Here is a 22,153-nt window from a genome sequence, read left to right as displayed (position 1 = left end):
ACACACACACACACACACACACACGTGCACACGCACACACACAGTCACAAATATTTTAGGCCACAATTGTGTCACAGTTAGTTGATGCCTAACCTAAGTACTGTAGTATGAATATAACTAAGCAGACCGTTTAATACAAGGTGTGCATTAGTTAGAGGATTAGATAAGGCAGAGCAGGTAACCGTTACTTTAGTTCTCATCATCTTGCTGTATCAACTACAAACACATGGCTGCCATAATATTTTAAGTCAGACGGGCAATCCACCAGACAGAATGGGATATGGCAAAGGGTTATGGGAAACTGAGTCCCTATTGTTTACAACGGGGGAAGCTGCCGAGCAGCGTAGGGCTTCCTCGTCCGGTCTCTTGTTGTGATCGCCACTTTGGAATACATTTCAACTCTACGACAAGCGATTACACCATTTTAACCCATTCTGAACGGGCACCCATTTTGGTGTCAGCATCACGTTATGCTTTAGCTATTGAAAAATAGCAGATCTACAAGCTCATATCGCGCCACCGAGTGGCGCGATACGAGCTTGTAGGTCTGCTATTTTTGTAAAAATCGAAGAACGACTGACATTTTTAGAATCTGATCTCAGGTCAGAATGGGTTAATCAGACCAGCGTGTGTCCGGCGGAAACCTCGTATGAATCTGATCTCAGGTCAGAATGGGTTAAAGTGGATTTTCATGACAAGCAACTCAGCAGTCGGTGCAGTGGCTGTTCAAAGGTAGCTTTAATCACAGGCAGGGAAGCCTGAATGACGAAAATGTCCGGCACCGATCCTGTGTTAACCGGCCATGTAAGTCAGGTGCAACAATGCACCAACCAATCTGCTCATCGGGAGCAGTTTTAGACTCGCGGTTGAGTGTCTTGCTCAAGGACACTTGACCTTCTGGTTCCTACATGGCCACTCTGCCTCCTGAGTGGTCGTTGCACAGCCATGTTGGCCCGTATATGTACAGTACGGTTGACACTTGAGAGTGGCCTGCCTGTCACTCTATCTAGAATGATGATTGGAGGGCACTCTAATGTAATCATCTGAACTGTGTCAGAACGCCAGCCCCTCTGAGGTTGAATCTCGTTTACCTTTCCTCTCGACCCTCAGATCAAATCAATGCTTGATGATGTCCTTATTATAGCCTTCATCTTTACGAGAGTCACTTTATGTGAAGGACTATGCAAGGGATAATGTATGACGCGGCGGTATAGTTGTTGAAAAATAACGACCGACAGGATGTTTAAACACAGAGACGAAGTCGAGGTACCGTCACGCAGTAATGCTGGTCTCTATACTGCCTCCCCCCTGGCCGTGTTCCTTCTATGTCCAACCGGGGAAACATCGCCCGCGTCAGGTGAAAAGAAGCGGCTTGGACTGCATTGAATCAAGCACGAGGTCAGTCCGTTGCTCTCCCAAGGTTGGCAGAGGGAGAGTAGCTTAGGAGACTGGCCCCTGGGTGCATGTTTACCTGTGTCCAGACTGGCCCCTGGGTGCATGTTTACCTGTGTCCAGACTGGCCCCTGGGTGCATGTTTACCTGTGTCCAGACTGGCCCCTGGGTGCATGTTTACCTGTGTCCAGACTGGCCCCTGGGTGCATGTTTACCTGTGTCCAGACTGGCCCCTGGGTGGTTGTTTACCTGTGTCCACGGTCCCACTCTCCACTGGGCGGGGCAGGGCGTTCGGTTGCAGGTGCGACGGGCCTCGGGGCGGTCGTCGTTGCAGTGCTTGCTGTGAATGGAGCGCATGGTGTTGTCGTTCGACGGCTGGACACAAGATACGGAGCGGATCTGCTGCCCGGTCCGACCGCACGCCTTACTGCAGTTCTGCCACTCACCAGTCACCCAGCTGGGAAAGAAGGTCAGGGGCGGAGGAGTGCACGTGAATGACCGGAATGGAGACATAATGAATTGCATTTTTAATGAATTGCATTTTCATAGCGCTTTTCCAAGTTCTCAAAGTGCTTTACAACGGTTCATTCATTCATACATTGGGAGGTGAAGCGGCGAACAGTCAACGCCAGCGTCCTCACTTCCCACATTCACACACCAATGGTGGTGAGCTCACACCGACCAACTCACTCACTGGAGGCAATGTAGGGTTCAGTGTCTTGCCCAAGGACACTTCGACATGTGGACAGGAGGAGCCGGGATTCGAACCGCCGACCCAGGGATCATTGGATGACCTGCTCTACCTCCTGAGCCACAGCCGTCCCCACATACAGTACAGTTCAGCATGTCATGATTAGGGTGACCATATCCAAACTGTTCATATTTTGAGGGAGTATCGCTTGTGTGGGACAATTGGGATGGGGCGATGTCACATCTTCATTGAGGTATACGTGCATACATGGGCGGAGGGCAGGGGTTAGGGTCGGGTGGTGGTTGCCAGGTTGGTATACATACATGGGTGGAGGGCAGGGGTTAGGGTTGGGTGGTGGTTGCCAGGTTGGTATACATACATGGGCGGAGGGCAGGGGTTAGGGTCGGGTGGTGGTTGCCAGGTTGGTATACATACATGGGCGGAGGGCAGGGGTTAGGGTCGGGTGGTGGTTGCCAGGTTGGTATACATACATGGGTGGAGGGCAGGGGTCAGGGTCGGGTGGTGGTTGCCAGGTTGGTATACATACATGGGTGGAGGGCAGGGGTTAGGGTTGGGTGGTGGTTGCCAGGTTGGTATACATACATGGGTGGAGGGCAGGGGTCAGGGTCGGGTGGTGGTTGCCAGGTTGGTATACATACATGGGTGGAGGGCAGGGGTTAGGGTTGGGTGGTGGTTGCCAGGTTGGTATACATACATGGGTGGAGGGCAGGGGTTAGGGTTGCAGTCTCTGGTGTCTCCTCGTGGTTTCATGTTGGACTTGTTGCAGAAACTCTTTTGGAACATCTTGCTGTCTACTCTTCGTCTGCAGCCATACCGCAGATACTGCTTTCCTGCACGCACGCGCACGCGTGCACACACGCACACGCACACACACACACACACACACACACACACACACACACACACACACACACACACACACACACACACACCAAATAGCCCCATTTATTTTGAGTGTCATATAGAAGAAAAGCCTCCAAATTTGTAATTCATCCCAAAAGCTAAAACGTTGTGTGTCCTTGTTGTGTCGTCATCAACAACACATCGACAGCACCTCCAACAGACTGCCAACAGCAGGTGATGTAAAAGGATCTTGAGAGAGGCAATAACGAATGGAGCGCTTTAATATTAACCCATTTTGACCTGAGATCAGATTAAAAAAAACGTCTTCTTCTGAAAAAGCTATGTTTCTATGTCAGTCGTTCTTCGATTAAAAAAAAAATAGCAGACCTACAAGCTCGTAGCGTGCCACTCGGTGGCGCGCTATGAGCTTGTAGATCTGCTATTTTTCAATAGCTAAAGCATAACATAATGCTAGGGGTTCCCGCCCCAAAATGGGTTAAGGAAGTTCAGCGTGAAAACTCAGTTCGTCAACCCAATACAAGAGATATACTAGCATGTCGGCCTTATCCCTAATCTTCTTTGCCATTTATTATTATTATTATTATTATTATTTTACTATTTTGAAAAACATTTAGTTTATAAGAGGTTAAGGCACCGGTGAGGACAGGCCCCATAGAGCCCTGGAGGACCCCGGTCATAAGTATGTAAGTTATGTACAATTTAACGATGTCTGGTCATAACAGAACCGCCAGTATGCCAATACTAATCCACTGTTATTTAGTTTAGTTGACCCATCAGTGAGCCTAAGAAGGAGAAACCTCCATGTATATTATGGCTCCAGAGAATCGAGGGCTTAACAACAGAAAGCCAACTATAAGGGGACTAACTATTAGTGCATTTGAACACTGCTGCCTGCCAAGTCACAATGTGGGACAGGGTCTCTATTTGTGCAGGACGGCTGAAATGTCTTGGAAATGAAGGGACTGTCGTCCCACACAAAGGTCTATAGGGTGTCTGAAAAGCTAGGGACGGCCTTCTCGTGGGCTTTAAATTCACTCAGAATAGAGTGACGGTGGTATTAAATATTGAGCTCGTTCTTGGCGACAACATAGTGAACCAACACCAGGATGGATAAAAAGAACGTCGGGCCCAAATACCTTACAAGGACAAGGTAAAATGTCGTGAACAAACACGGCTGTGCTTTAGATACTTTGTTGAAAGTTATGTCTCCGTTTTCTGGCTCATTCCCGCGACGTGACCTGCTGTGGCACTTATTTACTGAGCAAGTCTGCACCGTTGTGAGGTCAGTTTAATAAATGAACGTATACAAGCACACCGGATAGTCGCTAAATGACTGTAAACAAACCAGACACGCCAACGAGGACGGCGGCCGCTATTTTGAGATTGGAGATTTTGGTAGGCCCTATACAGACCTCCCCCGCAGGGCTTGGAGCAGTAGGACCACTTCTTGGGGGCCCATTCGTAGGCACTGTCCTCCACCAGCATGTTGTTCTCCATGGCCAGGTCACTGTCCACCGTCATCATGTACTTATACGACAAGTTCACGTCCTCCTCGCCGTGTAACTGGACCTACAGTACGGGTGAAAGAGACCATGTTCATCATGTACTTATACGACAAGTTCACGTCCTCCTCGCCGTGTAACTGGACCTACGGGTGAAAGAGACCATGTTCATCATGTACTTATACGACAAGTTCACGTCCTCCTCCCCATGTAACTGGACCTATAGGGTGAAAGAGACCATGTACTTATACGACAAGTTCACGTCCTCCTCGCCGTGTAACTGGACCTACGGGTGAAAGAGACCATGTACTTATACGACAAGTTCACGTCCTCCTCGCCGTGTAACTGGACCTACGGGTGAAAGAGACCATGCAGTGATGGAAACAGTACTCCAATGCTTTACTTGACAAAAGTATCAATTCCGGCAATATAGAAATACTAATACGTTCGGAATTCAAAATATACTTGAGTAAAAGTGCAAAAGTATTGGCATCAAAATGTACTTAAAGTACCAAAAGTAAAATTGCTCATGGTGCAGAATGTCCCATTTAATCATTTGAAAATAGCGGATCTACAAGCTCACGATGTGTCTCATTGGATCACGATGTGTCTCATTGATCTACAAGCTCACGATGTGTCTCATTGATCTACAAGCTCACGATGTGTCTCATTGGATCACGATGTGTCTCATTGATCTACAAGCTCACGATGTGTCTCATTGATCTACAAGCTCACGATGTGTCTCATTGGATCTACAAGCTCACGATGTGTCTCATTGCGATGACGCATTGTGACTGAGTGAAATAGAAATAGTAGTATCGACAATTGGAAATACTCCATGTACAGTAGTAAATGTACTTTACAGCACTGAATGAAGGTTGAGTATATCATGTTACCATGCAATGTTGATTTCGTCGACTAAAACTAAGACGAAATATGTCCGTCGACTAACCTTTTCACTGACGAAAGCTAAATGGAAACTAAATGAAAACTAAGCTATGATGACTAAAACTAAGACTAAATATACTTACAATTTAATCAACAAATAAAAACTAGACTAAAATGTTAGGAAGGGACTAGTGGACAAGAGTGTGACGCGTTGTGAGCTTGTAGATCGGCTATTTTCAGCATGTGTAAAAACAATCATTACGATGCCATCAAGGCCCGCCAAAGTAGATTTAAGTCGACTAAATCGACTGTAGATTTAGTCGACTAAAACTATACTAACACAAACAAAATCCAGGTTACTCAAATTTGACTGAAACTAAATTAACCCATTCTATACGGGAACCCATTTTGGTGTTAGCATTACGTTATGCTTTAGCTATTTAAAAACAGCAGATCTACAAGCTCATATCGCGCCACCGAGTGGCGCGATACGAGCTTGTAGGTCTGCTAATTTTTGAACAATCGAAGAACGACTGACATTTTTTAGAATCTGATCTCAGGTCAGAATGGGTTAATCAGACCAGTGTGTGTCCAGTGGAAACCTCATATGAATCTGATCTCAGGTCAGAATGGGTTAAATTGAAGAGACTGTGACTAAAACTAAAATCAAAATAAACATAACACTGTTACCATGATGAGGACTCCGTGTCGGAGCGGGCCCGTGGTCTCCAGGGTCTCCTTGTCGTGGTCGTTCTTGTACTCCCACTCCACGCCCTTCTCGATGACCGAGCGGTTCTCTGTGACCGAGCGGGAGTCTGGGTCCTCGCTGTCCACGCCGTTCAGGAAGAACAGGCCTGAGGCCATGTTCTTCACCGCTGGAGAGGAGAGAGGGTGTGACTCACACTAAATAAATAACTCAATTTGTGTGCCCTGCAGGAGCCAGAACAGAAGCCAGACGCATGCACGCACGCACACACACACACTGCATAGTACTGTACCTAAGATGTGTGAGGTTGCTTTCAGCTCCTGGATGAGCAGGTGTCTCGCTCCTCTGGGTATTTCAAGAACTTTGAGGAAACCTAAAGAACAGGGAGGGGTTAACCGTCATTATGAAAGTCATTTTAAAGTCATTGTGTTAAGTTAGAGACAATAACATGAACTCATGCGGTACGGTTGGCTTGCTGGTCGAAACACGAGTCACAGTGGAAGGCCTCACTCACACCTGAACATTGATGCATGCTAGATGCATGCTAAATGTAAACAAAGGGTAAGTGTCAATGCATTTCCAATGGAAGTACACATGGTTTGACACAACATTTTTGTTGTACGGCTTTTCGGCTGTGTTTTTCGACTGCCCCCCCTTGCCCCTCATACAACACAAATGTTGTGTCAAACCATGTGACTCCCATTGGAAATGCATTGCGAGCTTGCATCAGTCTCATACGACAAGCATACATCAATCTGTTGTGCACGTGTGAGTCAGGCCTAAGTGCCGTAGCACTTGCACTATAGCCTCGACGACCACAGGTGTATATGCAAAGGTTATTATGTACTTTAGCCCATTCTGACCGGGCACCCATTTTGGTGTTGGCATCATGTTATGCTTTAGCTATTGAAAAATAGCAGATCTACAAGCTCATATCGCGCCACCGAGTGGCGCGATACGAGCTTGTAGGTCTGCTATTTTTGAAAGAAATCGAAGAACGACTGACATTTTTAGAATCTGATCTCAGGTCAGAATGGGTTAGATAGCATATTCTGTAGACATAGCACTCTATAGTGTATATCCCAGCTGGCAAACATCCAAACATTTTGGCTTAGGTTAGACCGTTAGAGTGTCACGAGTGCACCTCTAGAGGGCGACATTTAGCTGAAAATAAAATAACAGTGGGACAGGTTTGGAGTGGAGGGCATAATTATGGCCAAACATAATTATATATCTCTGTGTCTGTCTTTCTCTCAGCTCCGGTATCATTGATACTCAGATTTCAGGATCTTGAGAGCTCACCTCACCTCTGCCCTTCCGTTGAAAGGATTTGGGTATTTGTATGTGTTGCATGTGTGTCTGAATTTCATTCTTGAGCAGTGTGTGAAACTGAAAACCAAACGGTAAATAAGAGTTCACACAGTCATTTCCACTTTTTCCACGTTTCCTAATCACAGCCAGTAGGCTCCAGCTGAGCTTACTGGCTCCATTGCATGGTCTTGATAAGTAACCTACTGCATGGTTGATAAGGGTTGATCTTTGAATACTGTATATATTCTCTCAGAGCGAACATTTTAACCCATTCTGTACGGGAACCCGTGTTGGTGTTGGCATTATGTTATGCTTTAGCTATTTAAAAATAGCAGACCTACAAGCTCGTAGCGCGCCACCGAGTGGCGCGCTACGAGCTTGTAGGCTTGTAGGGGGGGGGGGTCCCTGGAAGTTAACAAGATATTTTAAGATGGGGGTCGGTGGCCAATTACATATAACTTTGGGGGTCCTAACATGAAAATGTTTGAGAACGACGGACATAGAAACATGGAGTTTTCAGGATTCAGGATTTAGAAGCCATTTGTAGAATCGTCCTCAGGTCTAAAAATGGGTTAAAATCCAAACCATTCTCCTAAAACACATCAATCTCAGCGGTGTCTCATCTCATAGTGGTGAGATACAGTATAGTGAGATACAGTGTTGTTAGTATAGTATAGTGTCATACAGTATAGTGTTAGTATATAGATACAGTATAGTGATCCCACCTTGTTTCTTGGCCATGCGACTGATGGTGGACTTGAAGGTCTTACAGTTGGAGTTGTCTCCTCCGCAGACGCCACATTTGTCCCCCACCTTGGAGCCGTCCACCACGCCGTCACAGCCCACCTTCTGTTAACCATGCACGGGAGGATGGCAAAGAGTTAACCGTGGAGGAGACCTTATGGACAATAGCACAGTGGTGAACTGGGGACCTTATGGACAATAGCACAGTATGGTGAACTGGGGACCTTATGGACAATAGCACAGTGGTGAACTGGGGACCTTATGGACAATAGCACAGTATGGTGAACTGGGGACCTTATGGACAATAGCACAGTGGTGAACTGGGGACCTTATGGACAATAGCACAGTGGTGAACTGGGGACCTTATGGACAATAGCACAGTGGTGAACTGGGGACCTTATGGACAATAGCACAGTGGTGAACTGGGGACCTTATGGACAATAGCACAGTGGTGAACTGGGGACCTTATGGACAATAGCACAGTGGTGAACTGGGGACCTTATGGACAATAGCACAGTGGTGAACTGGGGACCTTATGGACAATAGCACAGTGGTGAACTGGGGACCTTATGGACAATAGCACAGTGGTGAACTGGGGACCTTATGGACAATAGCACAGTATGGTGAACTGGGGACCTTATGGACAATAGCACAGTGGTGAACTGGGGACCTTATGGACAATAGCACAGTGGTGAACTGGGGACCTTATGGACAATAGCACAGTATGGTGAACTGGGGACCTTATGGACAATAGCACAGTGGTGAACTGGGGACCTTATGGACAATAGCACAGTGGTGAACTGGGGACCTTATGGACAATAGCACAGTGGTGAACTGGGGACCTTATGGACAATAGCACAGTGGTGAACTGGGGACCTTATGGACAATAGCACAGTATGGTGAACTGGGGACCTTATGGACAATAGCACAGTGGTGAACTGGAGACCTTATGGACAATAGCACAGTGGTGAACTGGGGACCTTATGGACAATAGCACAGTGGTGAACTGGGGACCTTATGGACAATAGCACAGTGGTGAACTGGGGACCTTATGGACAATAGCACAGTGGTGAACTGGGGACCTTATGGACAATAGCACAGTGGTGAACTGGGGACCTTATGGACAATAGCACAGTATGGTGAACTGGGGACCTTATGGACAATAGCACAGTATGGTGAACTGGGGACCTTATGGACAATAGCACAGTATGGTGAACTGGGGACCTTATGGACAATAGCACAGTGGTGAACTGGGGACCTTATGGACAATAGCACAGTATGGTGAACTGGAGACCTTATGGACAATAGCACAGTGGTGAACTGGGGACCTTATGGACAATAGCACAGTGGTGAACTGGGGACCTTATGGACAATAGCACAGTGGTGAACTGGGTACCTTATGGACAATAGCACAGTATGGTGAACTGGGGACCTTATGGACAATAGCACAGTGGTGAACTGGGTACCTTATGGACAATAGCACAGTATGGTGAACTGGGGACCTTATGGACAATAGCACAGTATGGTGAACTGGGGACCTTATGGACAATAGCACAGTGGTGAACTGGGTACCTTATGGACAATAGCACAGTATGGTGAACTGGGGACCTTATGGACAATAGCACAGTGGTGAACTGGGGACCTTATGGACAATAGCACAGTGGTGAACTGGGTACCTTATGGACAATAGCACAGTATGGTGAACTGGGGACCTTATGGACAATAGCACAGTATGGTGAACTGGGGACCTTATGGACAATAGCACAGTGGTGAACTGGGTACCTTATGGACAATAGCACAGTATGGTGAACTGGGGACCTTATGGACAATAGCACAGTGGTGAACTGGGGACCTTATGGACAATAGCACAGTGGTGAACTGGGTACCTTATGGACAATAGCACAGTATGGTGAACTGGGGACCTTATGGACAATAGCACAGTATGGTGAACTGGGGACCTTATGGACAATAGCACAGTGGTGAACTGGGTACCTTATGGACAATAGCACAGTATGGTGAACTGGGGACCTTATGGACAATAGCACAGTGGTGAACTGGGGACCTTATGGACAATAGCACAGTGGTGAACTGGGGACCTTATGGACAATAGCACAGTATGGTGAACTGGGGACCTTATGGACAATAGCACAGTGGTGAACTGGAGACCTTATGGACAATAGCACAGTGGTGAACTGGGGACCTTATGGACAATAGCACAGTGGTGAACTGGGTACCTTATGGACAATAGCACAGTGGTGAACTGGGGACCTTATGGACAATAGCACAGTGGTGAACTGGGGACCTTATGGACAATAGCACAGTGGTGAACTGGGGACCTTATGGACAATAGCACAGTGGTGAACTGGGGACCTTATGGACAATAGCACAGTGGTGAACTGGGGACCTTATGGACAATAGCACAGTGGTGAACTGGGGACCTTATGGACAATAGCACAGTATGGTGAACTGGGGACCTTATGGACAATAGCACAGTGGTGAACTGGGGACCTTATGGACAATAGCACAGTGGTGAACTGGGGACCTTATGGACAATAGCACAGTGGTGAACTGGGGACCTTATGGACAATAGCACAGTATGGTGAACTGGGGAATCCTCCACCTTGATAAGCACTTGGAATGTTGAGGCATTTCATTTAGTTTGACTCGGGTCCACAGATAAATATTATGAAAATAGCAGATCTACGAGCAGATCTACAAGCTCACAATCTATAATTTGACATCAGATATTTATTTTTAATTGAGCCAGTTTTCACAGGTTTTTTCTTTTTCTAAGTATTATAAAGGTCTTAACCCATTCTGACCGGGCACCCATTTTGGTGTTAGCATCATGTTATGCTTTAGCTAATTAAAAATAGCAGATCTACAAGCTCATATTGCGCCACCGAGTGGCGCGATACGAGCTTGTAGGTCTGCTATTTTTGAAAAATCGAAGAACGACTGATATTTTTAGAATCTGATCTCAGGTCAGAATGGGTTCATCAGACCATTGTGTGTCCGGCGGAAACCTCGTATGAATCTGATCTCAGGTCAGAATGGGTTAAAAGTCATTACATTGTCATAAACTGTCATTTGAGGACCCCTAATCCTAACACTGGGGGTTCCGACCCACACGTTGAGATTCACTGGTTTTATATTAATATGACATTAATATAAAAATAATAATGTTTAAAAGGTATGATACTATACTATAAGTAAGACAATGCTAGTTCAATTGATCCAAGCTGGAAAACATGCACGATTGATGATTCTCTAATGATTCATCTTTAGAGAATCCTGGAATGCACTGTGTAGACAGACAGAACAAAACTCATGCACACACACACACACACACACACACACACACACACACACACACAACACACACACACACACACACACACACACACACACACACACACACACACACACACACTTACCTCACACTGTCCTTGCACACACACACTGTGGGGTTCTTTGTAGGAGCAGCGTGTTCCATCCAGCACCGTCTTCTGCATGTAGACCACGTCTTGTGTCTCCTTGGAGCGGCAGTGGAGGTGGCAGCGTTTGTTAGCTGGAGGAGGACGCACGCGCACACACACACACACACACACGCACACGCACACGCACACGCACACGCACACGCACACGCACACGCACACGCACACGCACACGCACACGCACACACACACACACACACACACACACACACACACACACACAGACAGTCTTTGATTAGTTTCATACAACCCAAACAAACACCAAAAACATGTCATTACTTTCCCAGTGTGTTGTGAATGGAGTGCAACGCTTCTCAGTAACATTCTGTAGTGAGTGTTCAGTGCCTCGAGATAATTGAAAATTGCAAAATGATCCTCTCCCTATATGGCTTATTACATGGGATGTACCTCATCCCATGAGCCATAGCTTTTAGTAGTGGTACTAGAGGGTGGCTGATTTCAATGAAAATCAACTGATAATCGCCAGTAGGCTACTTTACTTATCAAGATCACCTTATCGACTTCTACTGCATGCATACTGGGAGCTTACTGGCTGTGATTAGGAGTCGCACACGGATCGGAGACGTCCGACGTGGGGTTGGTCAGTTAACCATCGTCTTGATAAGTAACCTATTGGTGATTATGGGTTGTTGTTACACGGATAGATGTGTTGTGTAACTTGTGTGAGTGGTGACCACCGCGGTGTGACGTCATGTTGTAGTTCTCGGTGGTCACCAGAAACTGGACTATGAACAGGCCTTAAGGTGACCACCGCGGTGTGACGTCATGTTGTAGTTCTCGGTGGTCACCAGAAACTGGACTATGAACAGGCCTTAAGGTGACCACCGCGGTGTGACGTCATGTTGTAGTTCTCGGTGGTCACCAGAGACTGGACTATGAACAGGCCTTAAGGTGACCACCGCGGTGTGACGTCATGTTGTAGTTCTCGGTGGTCACTGAGAACTGTCACAAAAGACACGCCCACGTCGTGGTGAACATGCCCACCAACATAGACGTGAATAATCGTGTGAGACAACATATCCCAAAACTCTCAAATCACTTAATGTGCACATTCGTCAAAGCTGTCCTTTATAAGTGACTTTTTGGCGCCTCTGACAGTCAGAGTTTAGACTCCCAGAACACAGGCCCCAACAACTATAACCTCATTTAATTATACAGTGCCGTCTGTTGAAATCACAGAGATGTACAGTTGCAGAGCCAGTTGAACATAACTCCAACATGCTCACCTGGGGACATCCGTCTGACTTTTACGTTAAATATGCCATGCGTGTGTGTGTGTGTGTGTGTGTGTGTGTGTGTGGGGGGTTGAAAGACCAATGTGTCGTCCTTCTGCACTCCATCTCCATCTCATCCCAATTATCAATTCTCATTCCCGAGACATTAATGCTGGCGTCATCTCATCCTACTTGCCATTACTTTTCGGTATCATGTACAATCGTACTGTCAACTTTTCACAACATTACAGATCTTATTACGTGCTTTCGGGATGAGAGCAAAGCGACAGCGGGGCAGCGGATAACCGACAGAAGGAATTAATCAATTTTGGGCGGCAACCCCTTTTGGTGCATTATGTTATGCTTTAGCTATTGAAAAATAGCAGATCTACAAGCTCATAGCGCGCTACAAGCTTGTAGGTCTGCTATTTTTGAAAAGTCGACGAACGACTGACATAGAAACATAGCTTTTTCAGAAAACTGTCAGGATGTATAGAAGACATTTTTATAATCTGATCTCAGGTCAGAATGGGTTAACAATCAGACTTATGGATGACAGGAGCCCGAGACAGATGGGCAGAGAGAGGCAGACAATGAATATATGTATGAGAGAGAGAGAGAGAGAGAGAGAGAGAGAGAGAGAGAGAGAGAGAGAGAGAGAGAGAGAGAGGGAGGAAAACAGCGGAGGTGATGTACAAGTTACAGCTGTTAATGGCACGCTGTGCTGCACTACATACTTTCTTTCATGGCCGTAGGTATGTCGACGTTTCAATAATATTATTATTAGGGCACGCCTCCTGGTGGACATTCGCCCTCTGACTGAGCACAGCACGCCACGTAGCTTTCATATGTTTTCATATGCAATGCCATATTTTGTCAGTGGTGGAAAGTACATTTACTTTTAAGTATACTTCATTTTGAGGTATTTGTACTTTCCAATATCCAAAACTTTTGCTTCCACATCTCAGAGGCGAATATTGTAGCCTACTACTTTTACTCCACTACATTTATTTGACAGCGTTAGTTACTAGTTTATACTTTCTAGATTTGGGTTATGATTAGCCTACAAAACATACATTACTGACTACAGCCCTATATACTGTACATTTTTACATTGGGAGCTTGGATGGATACATACATTTTTTTTTAAATAAATGGCAGAACTGGTTAAACTCTGTATCTGGCATGAGTAAAGTAACATAGGCTATTCTTGCACAAATAATGCATACAGGTGTGCCTTGAGATTTTGACTTTGACCCTTTGGTCTGCCTTTGGTACAAGCTTTTGAAAATGAAAATAAATGGTGCATTTCAATTACAGTGAAATATTATTAAAACAATCACTCCATTCACACACTGAGGAATCACCGTGCGACACATCAACCTGCTCATCCGTCGCATTAGGGGTTCAGTGTCTTGCTCAAAGGACACTTTAACCAGGGAACCCCCCAAGAGACCCTGGACATTAGGGGTTCAGTGTCTTGCTCAAAGGACACTTTAACCAGGGAACCCCCCAACAGACCCTGGACATTGAGGGGAGTCTCAGTGTCTCACATTCACTGTACATCTAGTTGATACATGAAAGTCGCAAACACACAGTCTTAAAAAACAACTGCAGGCTGATGGCCTTACAAAAACAGCAAGAACAAAAAATGATGTGAATTCATGGTCTCTGTTCTCTCTCTCTCTCTCTCTCCTCTCCCCCCTCTCTCTCTGAAACTCAGGAGATGACAGGCCGCGAATGGAATTCAATTTCACCTCCCTGCGCGCTTTTCTCTTACACACACGCACGCACGCACACGCACACGCACACACACACACAGTAATTTGAGACCCTGAGAGAGCCCGGGTTGAAAATATGGCATTTAGAAATGATAAGAAGGGAGAAAAACAATTTAGCGAGGGCCCTCTCAGTGCGGCGTGCGGAGCACCACCCAGGATTCCATCTGGGAGGCGACTCAGCACATTTCTCAAGCACTGCCCTTTAGTTGGATGATAATTTAATACATAGCAAAGGAGACACTGACATCTCCACTTAGAGACCGCTTGGATCTGACCACCTAATGCGCACACACGTGCACACACACGCACACACACACACACACACACACACACACGCACACACGCACACAAGCAAATTATCGCTTGTGTGGGACAAGTGGGGACAGGGGGACGGGACTGAACGCCGTGCACAGGGTTAGCAACTTATTAATTAAGTTGCTATTAAATGCCTTGATGTCATATTCGACCATATAGGCCTAATATCGCCTTTGGTTATTAAACCCCTCTGGCGTCTCACATTTTGTGTTCAAATGAAAATTTTGGTCATGGGTCGTATAAGGGTGACTTAATGCTGCAGCCTAGGGGATATTTATCATGTTATTTTAACAGGCTTAAAAAAACATCTTGCAGGAAAAGAGACAACGAGAGAGCTTTAAAACAGAAAGGGACTAACTTTTAGGGCATTTGAACTCTGATTAAATGCCCTAAAAGTCACAATGTGGGACAGGGTCTCAATTTGTGGGACGCCTGAAAAGTCTTGGAAATGAGGGACTGTCCCACGCGAAGAGGGACATCTGGTCACCCTACTGCTCGCCTGGAACTCACCTATGCTTTTTTTGGCATGGTCAGCTCCCGGCAGGATCCGGGAGAAACTATGCGCAGCTGCTAGACACGAGACTAATTAATTAGAGCGACAGAAAGAGAGAGGAGTGAGTGTGTGTGTGTGTGTGTGTGTGTGTGTGTGTGTGTGTGTGTGTGTGTGTGTGTGTGTGTGTGTGTGTGTGTGTACGTGTGTGTGTGTGTCAATTTAACAAAGGTGCAGACGATCAGAAATCAGCAGTGAGTGATGTTTGCGCTACTCCATGCCGAATTGAAGTGGACTCGGAGTCGGACGCAGACTTTCCCTGGACTCTCCCTGGAAATAGAAACGTCTGGGTTTCCGAGGCTACCCTACTACTACATACAACTGTGATTTTAACCTATTTTGGGCGGGAACCCCTTTTGGTGTTAGCATTATATTATGTTATGCTTTAGCTATTGAAAAATAGCAGATCTAGGTCTGCTATTTTTGAAAAAACGACTGACACAGAAACATAGCTTTTTCAGAAAACTGTCAGGATGTAGAAGACATTTTTTTAATCTGATCTCAGGTCAGAATGGAAAACTGTCAGGATGTAGAAGACATTTTTTTAATCTGATCTCAGGTCAGAATGGAAAACTGTCAGGATGTAGAAGACATTTTTAGAATCTGATCTCAGGTCAGAATGGGTTAAAGGAAACTAACTCAGGGATCTGCATGGTGGCTGTAATAGTTCTGATCTCAGGTCAGAATGGGTTAAAGGAAACTAACTCAGGGATCTGCATGGTGGCTGTAATAGTTCTGATCTCAGGTCAGAATGGGTTAAAGGAAACTAACTCAGGGATCTGCATGGTGGCTGTAATAGTTCTGATCTCAGGTCAGAATGGGTTAAAGGAAACTAACTCAGGGATCTGCATGGTGGCTGTAATAGTTCTGATCTCAGGTCAGAATGGGTTAAAGGAGACTAACTCAGGGATCTGCATGGTGGCTGTAATAGCTCTGATCTCAGGTCAGAATGGGTTAAAGGAGACTAACTCAGGGATCTGCATGGTGGCTGTAATAGCTCGGCCATGTGAGAGCGCCGACGGGCCGGCAGCTGGGTTGGCGGTTAGTGGAGACGAGGGGGCGGAGCCTGGGCTTCAGATGACATCATCAGAGCGATTAGGGGGCGGAGAGAGAAAAGGGAGAGTTCAAAAGAGTTTTTAAAGAGCGTTTCAAAGACAGGGTTTCTTTTTCACTGGAGGGCGTCGTACAGCGATACCTCAGAGACTCCACAGGACAGCCAGATGTCAATGACCATAACAGGACACAGCTAGCCGCCGCACAGGCTATTTAACCCATTCTGACCTGAGATCAGATTCATAACGAGGTTTCCGCCGGACACACACTGGTCCTGATGAACCCATTCTGACCTGAGATCAGATTCTAAAAATGTCAGTCGTTCTTCGATTTCTTTCAAAAATAGCAGACCTACAAGCTCGTATCGCGCCACTCGGTGGCGCGATATGAGCTTGTAGATCTGCTATTTTTCAATAGCTAAAGCATAACACGATGCCGACACCAAAATGGGTGCCCGGTCAGAATGGGTTAATAAGCCCCCGCGCACGCACACGCACGCACGCACGCACGCACGCACAAACTCACACACGCACGCACTCACGCTCGCACGCACTTCCTCCGTTTTTCCGTGAGTTTCATTCCCGGAAGTTATGCGGGTGGCACAAAAAACTACTCTCTGGCCTTGACAGCACAGCACATCCAAACAGAACACCTGATTGCATTAAAGGACTTCCGAGTGTGACTTAGGCCAAAATAGATTTTTCTTTTCCTAAGTCACATGTTTTTGTGACTTTGCCAAAAAATAAATGCCTACGTCAGGAGTAAGTTAGGTAAATTGGCCTAAGTCAGACAGACACTATTTTTATTTTTTCATCCCACGATTTTGTAACCCATTTTTCACCCCTGTGTCAATTATCTAATGTGATCCTGGGCTCTACACACCCTCCACCAACCTAGTCCCCATATATGGGGGACATGGGGAGAGCAACGGACTTGAACTCATGCTTCCTTCATGCCCGAGTGCCCAAGTTGCTCCAGGGGGGGGTTTCCCTGGTTGGACGACGTAGCGCGTGGAAGGAACACGTTATTCCAACCAGTTCCTTTCCCCTCCATCAAGACCGACACTATTTAATCCTCTATATGTTACCGTACATAACTGACAGTGTTATTTTTATATTAACCCATTCTGACCGGGCACCCATTTTGGTGTCAGCATCATGTTATGCTTTAGCTATTGAAAAATAGCAGATCTACAAGCTCATATCGCGCCACCGAGTGGCGCGATACGAGCTTGTAGGTCTGCTATTTTTTGAAAAATCGAAGAACGAATGACATTTCTAGAATCTGATCTCAGGTCAGAATGGGTTCATCAGACCAGTGTGTGTCCGGCGGAAACCTCGTATGAATCTGATCTCAGGTCAGAATGGGTTAATAATCATGAATTGTTATAAATGTTTTTTGTGAAATTATCAGTGGAAGTTGCTCAGTGGCGTTTTGAAGCACCGTCCACTTCCGCGTTTTTTTTCGATTTCGAAAATGCGGAAGTGCAAACAGGCGCTCAATGTTAAACCCCAGCTGCACGGGGTTTCCTCGTCATAACTCCACGGGTCCGCCTGCAGTCCCCGTTCTTACCACTAAGAGGCAGAGCGCCTCAACGTTGGAGAGCTTCACCGAGGGCTTTGCGTGGGAAGGGTTTTCAGTCTGAACAATGAAGTGAAAGTGAGCGTCAGCCAGGCTGCCATGTGTGTGTTCTCTTACATTCAGGGTGTTCATAAGGCAGCCAGTGGTGCTTCTTGTAGTGGTACTCAAGGTGCGAGTCGCGGCACTCCTCCTCCCGCGGGTCGCTGTAGATGTCCTCGCACTCCTGAGTGTTGCACATCTGGAACCGGGAGTCGGTCCCGACACAGGAGCGGCCTCCGTTAGCTGGCCTGGAGTGGAGAGAGAGAGAGGGAGGGAGGCTCATCAAATGAATCCAATATGTGAATGGTGGTGGTGTGGAAACCACATTAAATTAAATTGTACTCAAATGCTGCACGCATATTTTACTTTAAAATAAATGAAAATGGAAGAATCACACACGCATCATTAGAAGGGCATTCTAATGCGTGATCACTCATTTACTGCCCGATTTACTTCATATAAGCACACACGCACACACACACCCTCACACCCGCACACACACACACACACACACACACGCACACGCACACACACACACACACACACACACACACACACACACACACTCATCGAGGTTCTTACTTTGGATTGTCACAGTTGCGTTCACGGAACTGCACCCCTCCCCCACAGGAGCGGGAGCACTGGCCAAACTCACTCCATGAACCCCAGTTGCCGTCCTGCTTGATGATGTCAGGGGTCAACCAGATGCAGTGACCTTTGAAGCAGTGCTGTCATTGGACAAGAAACACGTTGCATTGCAGTGAGTAGGCAATAGAGCGTCGCAGTCCCGCCCCCTCGAGAGACCCGGAAAATAAATCCCCGTTCACTTTACTCATAGACTTACGTTTACGCCGCGGACAAAGTCAACTCTTATCGTGACAAATCATGACAATAAACACAATGTTTTGGGCCAAACAAAGAATTAGAAAAGGTTACAACACTTTTTTTGTTGTTTTTCTTCTTTGTAATTATTTGTTTGGTCCAAAATATTGTGAATGTTGTCATGATTTGTCACGACAAGAGTTGGCTTTGTACGACGCTTATAAGGTATTAAATAAATACGTTTCGAATTGTCTATGGGAAAAATGCATTGGGAATTATTTCCTGGGCCTGGCGTCGTCATGAAAGGGGCGGGACTGCGACGCTCTATACGTAAATTCTTTAGACCAGGGAATCGGGGATGTCCCGATCACGTTTTTTATCTGCCGATACCGATTTATAGCACATAGCACATCCATTATGCTCCTCCAGAGCCCACATAACTTTGGTTCTAGAACTGGTTCCATTCTAGGTTCTTGGAACCATTGTGCTATCATGGAATGGGGCGTGGGCTGCCATTTCTTTTTCCAGTTCCAAACTAACGTTTAGGGTCCTGAACCACTTCATGTTTGCAGTGGAAACACTCTGAACTGGTTCAATATTAGGCGGGGGGGAAAACATAACAGAACCGGTTCAACCGGTTCGTCTCACACCCAGTTATTTGTTTTTAAAGCGACAAAAAAAGCGACTGTCGCTACCTTCCCGTTCCCACACATGGTGCCGTCGATGGGTGGTCCTTTCTTGGTCTTGCAGAAGAAGGGGTTGTCGGGATGGCTGCACCACAGCTGCTTGCATGGGTCGAAGCTGCGGTACTGTGGAAGCACAGAGGCACTCGTTCTTATATACGCACACAACATATAGGATTCCACAATAGACACTCTCCCTTGCTTGTTCGTAAGGGAGAGTGGCCGTTGGCTAATGTCTCAGATACAAGGAGGCGTTCATAAACATTCTCCACCTAACCTTAGATCTAAGGCTAACATAACTAGTACGGTAGGACCAGAGCCATAGAGTGAGACAGAGTAACGACAACTCTGTTCACTTCATGGGGCTTCAGTCCAATGGCGGCTCTTCTACTGCTGATAGCGAACAGTGACAAAGTCCTGAACCGGAAGTCGGCAGAATGCATTGGACTCAGGCAACAGCCCAGCTTTAATTATCTTAAAACCCTATATTTTAGATCGTTTTATAGTAATAGTACAACATAAACATTACAGAGACTTTAGTTGTCACTGTACAATACTTTAAAACAGTTGGCATGTTGCACACATGCCTAAAATAGCTCTTATTTGCGCCACCCTCGTTGAAAACAATGTATTTCTAACTCCAGTTTGTCACTGTCCAGGCTGCATGAACAGCGCTCGAGCGCTCCGTTTTCTGCCCCCTCAATGCCGAAACTCTGTATTACTCTATGGCTCTGGGTAGGATGCCATCTTACTCTATGGCTCTGGGTAGGATGCCATCTTACTCTATGGCTCTGGGTAGGACAAAAGGTTAAGATGGCAGCCATTAGATGCCATCTCGGCAGTCAATACCGTACCTGTTCATCTACTTTTATAGTATACAACTGTCAAAAGTGTTATCTTTTTGTTTTTCTCTTAAAAACTTAAAATGTGACGTCAAGACAATTGTAAAAAGCGTCGTGTAGGGATATTTTCTATTGGCCGTTAGTCAAATGTCTTGGATATCCTGTGCTTATTGTATTCAAAAATAAAACAAACTTTATGTTTACAGAAATCACTACCACATCTGTCGAAAATGAGTCAATGACCAAAAAAGACAGTAGAGCGCGATGAGACTAGACATGGGCATCGGGGAGTAGATAGAGATACAACATATAAATACAAAACCAAATTCATCGACAACAACAACAACAACAACAAAAGCATTGTTCGGCGCCGGGCCTTTGTTGCGCTCACTGCCGTTTACTCCACTCCACAATTCATGGGAATAAAAAACACACACCGATCATGCAAACCAAAAACCAAAAGATGACAAGAGAGACGCGCTCTCCAAGATGAGACAGCCTGCCGTTCAGTCGAGTCACAGGGGAGACTAGAGGTCAGAGGAGAGGCCGAAAGGTCAAACAGTGGGGTCTCAGGGACCTCTAAAGATGCCCTCAGACATCAAGAACTATCATCAATCGCCCCTTCCTTGTAAACCGTTAAATGCCACACTAATATCTTTATAGTGACCACTGTCTAAAGGGACAACGTATGCCCTCCTCCCTGGTTCCCCAAGACCTCCAGGTCCACCGTGACCCCCGTTGACCTCTACAGGTCAGAGGTCAAGTCAGTATATCGATGGCCACATTGTGGTAGGTACGTCGGTAGGTCGGTAGGCACCGATGGCACCAGACTGTCTGAAGGATCCTAAAAGTCACGCTCTGGGGTTTTATACCCAGCCGTTTGTGGCTGGGACAACATGGCGTATATGACAATGTATAGCACTCCTGCATGGCTGAATAATGGCACAATGATTAAAGCCAGATTTGTAGGATGATAATTATGGGTCGTGTTGGTCTTTCAAGCCCATCTATCTCTTTAACGACCTTGAAAAGACCGACGGAGCAGACCGGGAAGGGCATTCGACCGATCATGACACATCAGCCATTCACCAAATGTTGAATTTCCATTTCTAAGTAGCTATAGCTATCTAGGAGGCTTTGAGTAATTTGGTTGCCGTTAAGGTTATTTGTGTGGCTGCAGAGGGCGCAGGCAGAACACGTGTCTGTCTTGAGAGACTATGACCCCATGATCATTTTTTCAAGTGACCAGAGACACGTGACCAGAGACACGTGACCAGAGACAACGTGACCAGAGACAACGTGCAGCATTTTAGAATCCTCCAGAGCACACAGACATCAAAGTGGGGGGGACGGGGGGGCACAAACGGGACAGAAGAAGACGACACAGAGTAACGACACGAGGTAAAGCATAAAACACAAAGGAAACAACAAAGTGTTACACGGCATGTTCAAGACGACAATATCAACATTGTTCCAAGGATAAAACAAAACAGAACGAGAGGATGATGAAAGAAAGCGTCCACAAAGCGTCTTCGGGGGGAGGTTTTGGTGGAGTACCTTACCTGTGGTCCTGCCTGGCTGGTCTTTAGTAGCTGAGGGGAGAATTAGAGGGTAATCTAGCAATATGCGTGCAAAG

The 22,153-nt window shown here is 46.2% G+C and overlaps 1 protein-coding gene across 2 annotated transcripts in view; it reads right to left on the bottom strand.

The window, feature by feature from the left end:
- Window positions 1–22,153, bottom strand: part of LOC310873990 (A disintegrin and metalloproteinase with thrombospondin motifs 2-like) — a 344,256-nt gene that overhangs the window by 141,792 nt on the left and 180,311 nt on the right. The window contains exons 10-19 of one of the 2 annotated variants that reach the window (XM_083786633.1): window positions 19,688–19,801; window positions 18,753–18,898; window positions 18,249–18,418; window positions 11,557–11,690; window positions 8,101–8,224; window positions 6,357–6,437; window positions 6,049–6,233; window positions 4,381–4,537; window positions 2,799–2,934; window positions 1,642–1,849 (exon numbers count right to left, since the gene is read on the bottom strand). In XM_083786633.1, coding sequence (XP_083642759.1) covers window positions 1,642–1,849; window positions 2,799–2,934; window positions 4,381–4,537; window positions 6,049–6,233; window positions 6,357–6,437; window positions 8,101–8,224; window positions 11,557–11,690; window positions 18,249–18,418; window positions 18,753–18,898; window positions 19,688–19,801 — 1,455 coding nt within the window. The remainder of the gene's footprint in view (window positions 1–1,641; window positions 1,850–2,798; window positions 2,935–4,380; window positions 4,538–6,048; window positions 6,234–6,356; window positions 6,438–8,100; window positions 8,225–11,556; window positions 11,691–18,248; window positions 18,419–18,752; window positions 18,899–19,687; window positions 19,802–22,153) is intronic. The other variant, XM_083786632.1, reaches the window with a different exon arrangement.

The sequence above is a fragment of the Protomyctophum parallelum genome (genome assembly GCF_964188405.1).
Source record: "Protomyctophum parallelum genome assembly, chromosome: 16".
NCBI lineage: Eukaryota > Metazoa > Chordata > Actinopteri > Myctophiformes > Myctophidae > Protomyctophum > Protomyctophum parallelum.
This window is presented reverse-complemented; position numbering and strand designations above follow the sequence as displayed.